The sequence below is a fragment of the Sycon ciliatum genome, chromosome 5, assembly GCF_964019385.1.
Source record: "Sycon ciliatum chromosome 5, ocSycCili1.1, whole genome shotgun sequence".
NCBI lineage: Eukaryota > Metazoa > Porifera > Calcarea > Leucosolenida > Sycettidae > Sycon > Sycon ciliatum.
In genome coordinates, this window is record NC_088647.1 from 26305791 (window position 1) to 26315793 (window position 10003).

Sequence of the window (10003 nt, forward strand, 5' to 3'; positions counted from 1 at the left end):
ACTTTTAGTTCCATGGTATTTTGTCTAATTCATCTTATTCAATATCACCTTCTCTGATGAGCTTTATGAAGGCGAAACAGCTGCCAGGAGGAATTTCAGTATCTAGGCTGCAACCCTTCCATGTATGGCTGTTGGTGTGTGTGTAATGTCTACCGAGGGTAGCAGTGAGTCGGCTGTGAGAGCGCATGAAGGAGGGGAGAGGAAGAGTTCTTTACATTTTATTGGCCAAATAGTACCGTTCACCATTTTCAAAAAGTCTTTTGTCTTTTCTATAAATTTATTTTATGTTCTTTTCGTAAACCTTACCCCGTGTTCCGATACTATTCACTACCGAGCAGAACGCAAAAATCGGTTTTGGATAATAAATTTGTTTACAATTCCTCGAACTTGTTGTTATCTGGCCTTGTCTGCATTGATACAATTCCAACAACATATTGCTCACCATTTTTCATTCCCACTTTCCCACCCATCTCATTCCCTGTTTCTTTCAGGCATAATTGGAAACATAACCCCCAAAAATAACCTTGAAATTATCGCCCTTCGCTTTGGCATCAAAAAACGCTGTTACTCGCCCGTTGTCTTTATTTTTGGTGATTACATGTAAGGTGTTAAAATTAATGGTTAGTTCACCGAGAGATAGTGTCGTTCTTCGCGGTTTCATGTTCTACACGACGTTGTTATTCACTGGGTGAGCCGTAGGCATTCTTTATCTTGCTGTGATTGCATTGCTCTGTAATTCATTGTCTAGTGTTTTCATCTCTTCTCCTTTTCTAATTTCATCGCGCGCAGCCGCAGGACTCCCCATAGTCTTCAGTGAGCTAGGGTGCTGAACAGTCCAGAACCGAGATCAATACATTGTACCTCTGATTGCCGCCTAATGATAGCATGCTATGGTTGAAAACTTCAGTACTAAGAAAACACGTGCCTCAGTAATCTTACCCATGCAGACGGTAGAAGAATGAAAAAAGGTATTTTCCGGTGGAGAAGCACCAATGTAGCAGACCAGATCGAGCATCTGAAATGCGTGGCGTAACAAGCTTTCATTAATTTGGAGGATGATCGTCTCGTTGAACTGGCCCTTAGTCTCATAGGTCACAGCGGCAGGTTGGTCGTCGAGCTGCCAGTTCACTTCTTGGTCGATAGGGCTACCAGTACTGCTGACGCATGTTAGGCTAGCGAAGCCTGAACCAAGAGTGTAGAGCCTGCGAGGAGCAACTTCCACTGTGGATAGAGAAGATCACAAAACCGAAAAGTAGAGAGATACAGACAAACAGACAGACGACAGGCAGACAGATGAATAGTTTTGCACAAGCATGATATCCCAACGACAACACCCAGCACATGTGCAGCACTAGCTTGATGCTTGTCTGCTTTTCCGTCCTTCTGTCGTTCGGTCTGCCATCCCTGTCTGCCTATCTGCACTGATAGATAGGCCAATCACACCACAGAAGCAAACCTTCAGTGATTAATGCTGCTCTGGTAACGTTTTGACGATGGTCCTCTTCACAATGACAGTCGTCAAAACCTAATAATTTGTATCTATCATTCAAGTGCTTTCTCTTGTTGTGTGGCCCGCCTTTCTGTCAGTGCAGATCTATTAAACTATCAAATCCTACAATATAGGATACAGTTCACAGTTTTCTTGTTTCAAGAAAAGACACATAATAATTATACTATTGTTCAGACAGTGAATGAACAGCATCCCTCACTGGAGGCCATTGGCTTTTTACATTGGCTCACTACCCATATCTGCAGTAGAACCAGGACGGTACGATAAAAATAATGGACGTTACATTACACGATGCCCCTGTTCGCATCCTTAATCACCTACAATAGGCTACATAACAAACAATAGGGGGACAGAGGAAGTGTTTTTACTCAGAGTTTCACGCACTAAGCGATCATCAGAAAACAGCTACATAACAATCAATATTATACATGTAGCTGGGGGATAGTCATTTGTAGGATTCCGAGGCACTTGGTGCATATCGCCTATCCCAAAATTCGTCTTGGAACGTTTGAATGTGACCGGTTTCGTCACATCTTACACTGTACATGTCATCATCTAGGTATGTCCAGCATGCAAGACCCTGCCTAGCGGACCGGCCTGAGCAGCTTCTAAGTAGAGGGCTGTAGTTTCACGCTACCTACACGCATCTCTTGCCTCGGGATGCAGGCGCGAGGAGAACCTTACTTACATGATTGTACTGCTCGAGTGAAATGTGTCTACTATCCTGCCTTCCCCATCTTCTCGCCTTTTCTAGCACCTCATCAAGAGTCACCATGCATCATCTTCCGTTTGCAATAATTTTCAGATGGCCGTCCAAAAGTTATTTTTGTCTCTCACCTGACTTCCACTTTGCACCTAGTTAACTGTACAGGTATTTACACAGTGTGCTTTCTCAACACTTCAGTCTTCAGTATTGTTTGTGACATGTTTGTTTTACAACACAATGTAACCTACTTTGGGTAGCTCCCTTTCTCCTTGTGATTCTATCAGCACTTCTAATATTATCTGTCTGGTAGTGCTCATAAACAGCTCCATTCCAAATGATTCCCTTTCTGGTGGTTCGGCATGCATATACATGTACATGTACGTTTACAATGTACATGTAGATGTATGTGTGAGTGTGTTGCGTGTACGTGTACATGCCCCACGCCAGTATGGTATGCACTGTACATGTACATGTACACTGCTGGCCACTGAAATCCGACCCCTGAGCGGTGCATTCACATTCTAGCGGTCTCCAGTTCGTAGTTTTTCAATCCCGTGTTGGGTCTTTGCGATGTGAGCGCACCGCTCAGGGGTCGGATTTCAGTTGCCAGCACTGTATCTGTAATGCGAAACAAGCTTTTCAGGAGAAGCTACATTACATGTGAAGCTGTCGTGAAGTGGTGCTTGTGGACTAGTGAACTGCTAGTGATAGTGCTAGTGTCTGCAAGGGTCATTATAGTCTCGTCTGGGAAGAAACAATGACTACTGTTTGTGCACTGACCAATTAAATGCAATGCCAATTTGATACATGGAAAAGGAAAAATAATGAACGATAAGAGGACGGAAAAGTGTTTTAAGTCTGAGTTTCACGCACTTAGCGATCATTAGAAACAGTCATGAGTAAATCTGGATCGGTACTGGTTTATACAATGTACTTGCAAGTATACCCACAAAGCAAAGTTGAAGTGACTGCATTATCGTCAAATGTATTTGAAAAGGAAACAACCATGGTCTGTATTTGTAGTTAGTTTGCATTATTTTTGTATTTATATCATTATCTCATGGCACATCATGATGACGGCTAGTAAAACTGAGACAAGGGTGAAAGCCAATCACAGCAGTAAAACAAAAGAATACAAGCATGTACATGTACATGTTTTGTTTTTTGTTTTTGTTTTTTTTGTTTTTTTGTTTTTTCTTTGTTTTGTTTTTTAGGCCTCTTTTACATGTACATATTTATGTATAATAGTGACATTGTAATGTGGACCAAGTACAATCGAGTAATCTTTTGTTGAACTAAAGAGTAAAGGTACACTTCCAGGTCATTTTAGGCTTAAAATCGAACCAGGAACCAATGGAATTGAGGCAATTACCGGTACATGTATATGTACATGTAGAACAAGGGCATTGGACAATGTGTAGTGCAAAATTAATCCCCGTTATATACATATACATGTACATGTAGTGCTAGTACACAATTTATTGGCTTTCTCTAATTTTTCCCTAAAAAAGAAAGCAAAGGGGATGCTTCCTAAACTAACCCTAATCTAAAGGGATGCTGTTGTATGTGAGGATTCGTCAGTTGCAAATGTAGGCGAGTACAAGTTTTACACCGTGAGAAATTGGGGTAGATGCGCATTAGATGAGGAGTCGTCTGCTGCCCACCATGCCAAACATCACTATTAGCAACGAGCTGAAGCTGACCACGACAGCGTTACTGGCCGACCCACTACATTGGAACACTCCTGCTGGCAACGAAGTGCGGCTGGGCACGACAGTGAGGTTGGGCGCGACAGTGAGGTTGGGCGCGACAGTGTTACTGGTCGATTCAGTACATTGGAACACTAGGTCTGCACAGGAAAAAGAACAAAGAAAGGAAGAGAGAGAGAGAGAGCAATATCAATACGAGTGATGGTGACAGTTGATTGTCTACGCAACCGATAAAACATGAAATGCATGGAGTGGCCCATAGCTACATTTGGATACACGTGTACAAGCAACACATTGAAAGCTTATATTATTTAAAAAAACAAAAACAATAATTGCATAATAAGCTGTGATAGGAAAACGCTAAGGAGGGTGAGGTGAGGAAACAATCGTCATGCTGAAATGTTAGTTTACGAAAGAGTTGGAGACAAATTCATGGCTGTAGTGGTGCTGCTGGTGGTGGTGGTGGTGGTGGTGGTGGTGGTGGTGGTGGTGGTGGTGGTGGTGGTGGTGGTGGTGGTGGTGGTGGTGGTGGTGGTGGTGGTGGTGGTGGTGGTGGTGGTGGTGGTGGTGGTGGTGGTGGTGGTGGTGGTGGTGGTGGTGGTGGTGTTGTTGGTGGTGGTGTAAATGGTGGTGGTGTAAAAGTTGGTGGTGTTGTCATCGTAATGACGTGTGTTGCTGTAGAACGTACTGTGTATATGTATAACACATATTGTTCGTTCACTCGGGGAGAGAGATTCATAAAACTGTACAATATACCAACCAGTTTCGTTTAGGCTGCATCCCATTCCAAATATGCACTCCAGAGCCTTTACTGACGAAAGGGTCGATGAGAAGAGTAAGGAGGAACGCGATGCGTCAGCGAAGCTAATATTACCCCTGCAGCCATCCACAATCCTGCAGCCTCTACCGGCAGAGTTCTGGCGACACTGGCAGAACGGAGTACCAGACGTTGGAAAAACGCAGTCGGATGAGCCTGGTGGATGCAAGAATACTCGTTGACACACATCAGCATCAGCACAAACGTCGTACACTGTGAAAAAAGAGCAAGAATAAAAATAATTAGTATAGCTATAAGGACGACTAATTGCACTATAAGCATTTCCTAAATTTCCTCAACTAGTTTCAAGTACTCCCCAGTCCATTGTTACGTAGATTCACTGATGAATGTAACAAGAAAACAAATCTGAACAAATCCTCTCTTTCCTTTTCTCTGTGTGCGTAGCGACAATTTAGATGGAAAATAAGCAGCAGTAACAAGCAACAGTAACAAGAAAACAGTAACAAGCAGCAGTTTCACACGACGACCATGTCTTGATCGAAATACTATACTAGTGTAGTGTAGTACTGGGGCGTTCGATTCCTCACAATTCATGTTCATATACCTTCCCGTCCAATCGAATCTTTAGTGGTAGACCATCTATGTGGCTGTGCGTCCTGTAATTGTGGCTCGACTGTTTTGTCTGATGGTCTTGCAAGTTTGATCCTCGACATACATGTACATCCGCCAACGTCATGCACAGCTGAGACAGTCCGCTCGTGCTCAAATAAATAATCTGGGTTAGAGGTTCATGATGGATTTAACGGAAAATGCGGGCGGGGTACAAATGGACCCCAGTAATATAGAACACAGGGAAATGCAACAATTGCGATAGTTTTGGTATCTCCATGGTTACCGAATACATGGATGACATCCACTTAAGTAAGAGGCCCTACAAGACAATGTTCTTCTGCAACCATAATCCCTCACTCCATGTTGACCTTTTTCCTAAGTTCCCAGTATATTTGGGGTCCTCTTGGACCCCAGGAACGTTTTGAGTGTTTTTTTTGCAAACTTGCAAATAATCCCGACAAACTTCAGAGCTTAGTGCGGACGGTTCGATGGACTTTTTCGTGTGCTCTGGATGGCAGTCGTGAGTCAGTCGCGAGTCAGTCAAGTGAGAATTCAAGTCGGCAGGAAAACCGCGAGCTCCCATGTAGCGAGCAACACACTCTTCTCAAACTTCAGAGCTGTCAACAAATGCAATTCGGTCAAAGCATTGGTGTATGGGAAGGTAAAACAGGCCAAAAAAATCCATAAAATGGAGAGTTTGCAAGAATGCTACGCAAAATGTTCCTGGAGTCCAAAAGAACCCCAATATACTGGGAACGTACGAAAAAAGTCAACATGGAATGACGGTAAACTAAGCTACGAAACTTTTTATATTTTTTTATTTTTTACAATGACCACTTAAATGCCAAACATGAGATGCAGCTAGGAGAAGCACGCACAACCTGAATCATGGCAGTGGTGGTGAGGTTTAGGGAGCTCCGCCGACCTGGGGTCTCGACTTCATAGCCACCTAGACGCACATAGCGAAGGATGCGTAATGCAGCAACACTAGAGCAACTTAGGGAGAGTGCTCAACACGACGATTTACGTTTCCCAATATCAGCCTAACTACATTGTGGACGAGACAAGAAAGGCACAAGGCTAGTTTGTTGAGACTGGGAGTGTCAGGCTATGCTATCAACACGCAACGTCAGTATAACTATTCTCTTGTGAACCTGATGAAGTCAATTTGCCGAAACGTTGGAATGATTATTGTGAAATGAGTTGAACTATTGCAGTGTTAATGGAAGAGAGCGTGCAGGCTCTACTCTGAACTAAACCTATTCTCGTTTCTGTTACTCAATCGACATCAGTGAAGCTTTAAACCTTACACTACTTGGGGTGCTTGAACACGAGAAATATAGGCATCCATTATTTCAAACGGGGATAGCAATCGGAGTAATAAAATGTCCGGACGCGATGGCGGTAGGATTGGATTTTTGAGACTTTTCCGCAGGGAGCACCCCCTTGGCCTCGAAAGGCATTGTGACGACCCTGAGGATGGGACACTATACACTTAAGCTACAGCCACTGTCGGGAATAGACTGTACTTACAAATAGGGAGCGTAGCATTGCCAAGTCCTGGACCTAATCTGCCCGTAACGTTAGCCCTGCACTCCACAGACACGGGGCGAACATCTACGTCTCTGTCGACGTCAGCCGTGATCGGAGAGATGGTGAGCGTGGTGCCCATTGGTCCAGAGAACGACAAGGCCTCCATGGGATGAGCTGGTAGGACGGTCCAATTGACCTGTTCTGTGAATGGGATGTCGCTGGAACAAGTGACATTGATGGTGGAGCCGTTGATGATGTTGTTATGCGGTATTGTCATCCTAAGAACTACAGTGCATAGAAGGACGGGAAAAGAAAATCGAATTATTTATTTATTTATTTATTGCATCATCATCTCGTGGCAAGCAATTTTGTGCCATTCTGTCGCACTCGCAGACTGTATAAGATCTGGTTACGTTGTGGACAGTTTGTCATAACTCGTAACATTTTGTCCTTTTCCTTTCTTCATCATAACTACAAAGGCTCACCAACCGAGTTCAAGTAATTTTAAAAGTTATCAGTTTTGTCAAAACACTAACGATTTTAAGCAAGATATGGTCATAGCTAACATTCTTAAGATATGGTCATAGCTAACATTCTTAAGATATGGTCATAGCTAACATTCTTAAGATATGGTCATAGCTAACATTCTTAAGATATGGTCATAGCTAACATTCTTAAGATATGGTCATAGCTAACATTCTTAAGATATGGTCATAGCTAACATTCTTAAGATATGGTCATAGCTAACATTCTTAAGATATGGTCATAGCTAACATTCTTAAGATATGGTCATAGCTAACATTCTTAAGATATGGTCATAGCTAACATTCTTAAGATATGGTCATAGCTAACATTCTTAAGATATGGTCATAGCTAACATTCTTAAGATATGGTCATAGCTAACATTCTTAAGATATGGTCATAGCTAACATTCTTAAGATATGGTCATAGCTAACATTCTTAAGATATGGTCATAGCTACCATTCTTAAGATATGGTCATAGCTAACATTCTTAAGATATGGTCATAGCTAACATTCTTAGTTCACTGTGAAGGTTAGCTTGTTTTCGTCTTGAGTGCGCTCGCCGTCCCCTTTCCTACGGTGTTTCTAATGTTCGAGCCTTGCAAGTTGGAAGGCTGCTGGTTAACGCATTCGAGACGTGACCCTGCTGAGCATCAGGTCGTTGAATATCAGTATAACATCAGGCAGTTCTGTGCTAATTGCTACAAATTTTGACTCACCATTATCCTGCTAATAATAGAACTGATGGAAATGTGTTTTTCCGTTGATTGGCCACATCATTGTATTGCAAAAACGTTTCAATAAGTTTGAATATGAGTTAGGCAAAAGTATTTGCAGAATTTACTGCGGATTGTTATTTTTCTCTAATTTCATCCACTTTTGGTTTGCTCCTTCTTTTCTTTTTATCTCCTTAGAATGTAAATCAACAAATTTTGGATGAGGAGAAACTTCGGCCGATCTCGAAACGAAACTTTTCACCGTCATTACACTTTGGCCGATTGGAGTTTTGAAAAAGAAAAGAAGGAGCAAACCAAAAGTGGACGAAATTAGAGAAAAATTACTATTTTGGAGTCGACGGGATGTCTGTCCTGACGTTTCCTGGGACTGGCGCTGACTCTGCCAATCACGGGCGCTCTGGAGTCGACGGGATCTCTCTTCCGACGTTTCCTGTGACCGGCACTGAATCGCCCGTTCACGCTTAGTTTGGAGACGACGGGATCTCTCTTCCAAAGTATGTTTTTGCTCACGCATCCTATCACCTATTCGGTACCGTACGGGACAGATACGAGAGCCAGCAACTATTGTGGCCAGCTGGTATGTACAATCCTGTAGAGCCTTTGTAGTCACAGATACGGGACAGATACGGGACAGATACGGGATAGCTCCAGGCGTGACACAAACACACAAACAAACAAACACACAAATACCAAATTAAAGCTGTGTGGACCCTGGCTAGCGCCAGACGTTACTGAAGTAACGTCTTCTGCATAGCTACGGGAATAATTATTTTCCTGAATAAAACAACATACAGCGCTGGCAATTGAAATCCGACCCCCTGAGCGGTGCGCTAACATCGCAAAGACGCGGCATGGGATTGTAACACTACGAAATAGAGGCCGCTAGAAAGAGAACGCACTGCCCAGAGGATCGGATTTCAGTTGCCAGCACTGTAGCTGTCCTGCATGGTAACGTGATAGACGTGAAACCACTCTACAGCGAAAATCCAAAGATAAAAGCCTTCATTTTATGTTGAAGGTTTTTTGGTTTGGGTTTGAAAAATCTATATTTTACACATGCATTTTCTGATTTCTTCTCCAGTGTTTGTTTTATTGCATTTTAATCCGTTGTGTTAATTTTTGCCCGTTAATGAGGCTTGTAGATACCTATAAAAAACTTACCCGTGATATGACGTGGGTTGCAGTCCCTCTCCGGAACGGGTGTTGCTGGACTCTCCATGCAGTCTCGCACCTCCCTGCAAGGAGCGCCCGCGTCGCCTGGCGAGCAGGTACAGCTGAAAGTAGCTCTGGTAGTAAAAAAGTTCCTGGTAATGCTGCTCTTGCAGTCCGTGGACCCCAGCGGATAGTTGTCCATTGCGCAGTACGTCGGATCTTGGCACAGGTCCCTATCTAAGTTGTTGACAAATGCACACAGGATAATGGACATGGATAGGCAATTGACGTTAAAGTAACACACCGTGATTTCTTCTCCTTTCGCTGACCAATATAGTTCTATCTTTTGTTTTGGGTGCGTGATTTTGACCATGATGCCGAGGTTGGTTTGCGCTATCAAGCAGTGCTCAAGTTGACTTTCATGCCGGGGAATGTATCAGTACTCATTGTCAGTATAGTGCTAGATAGTGCACGTCTGACTGATTACAATCCGGTTTAGTTGGTGGACTCGACCGCATAATCGACATTCTTTGTTCCGTTGGGACTGTAGCTTTTGCTCGTTTTCGTTCCGCTTGCCTTCTCCTCTTTGGTCTTTCCATAACCTTGAACCTTCCAAGTTGGAAGGCTGTTGGTTAGCGCTACGGAGATGTGTTGAAGCTAGGTGTCAGGACGTCGAATGTCTCAGTACTCTGTCAGTTTTGTGCCTAGTTATTGCACTTTCTGACTGCATATAGTATCCAGTTA

General features: G+C 43.2%; 1 protein-coding gene across 1 annotated transcript; it reads right to left on the reverse strand.

Annotated features, from left to right (window-relative positions):
• Positions 1 to 3853: 3853 nt before the first annotated feature.
• Positions 3854 to 9533, reverse strand: LOC135816940 (uncharacterized). The gene is made up of 4 exons (XM_065330045.1): positions 9269 to 9533; positions 6849 to 7133; positions 4686 to 4955; positions 3854 to 4065 (listed from the first exon to the last, which is right to left on the reverse strand). Exons 1-4 carry the CDS (start codon positions 9531 to 9533, stop codon positions 3854 to 3856), a joined length of 1032 nt encoding a protein of 343 aa, XP_065186117.1.
• Positions 9534 to 10003: the final 470 nt, after the last annotated feature.

Coding starts and splice junctions, on each gene's coding strand:
- LOC135816940 (XM_065330045.1), bottom strand. CDS start 9,533: ATGTCCATTATCCTGTGTGCATTTGTCAACAACTTAGATAGGGACCTG. Junction 7,134..9,268: donor CAACCCACGTCATATCACGG/GTAAGTTTTTTA, acceptor TATGCACTGTAG/TTCTTAGGATGACAATACCG. Junction 4,066..4,685: donor ATGCAGCCTAAACGAAACTG/GTTGGTATATTG, acceptor TTTCCTGTGCAG/ACCTAGTGTTCCAATGTACT.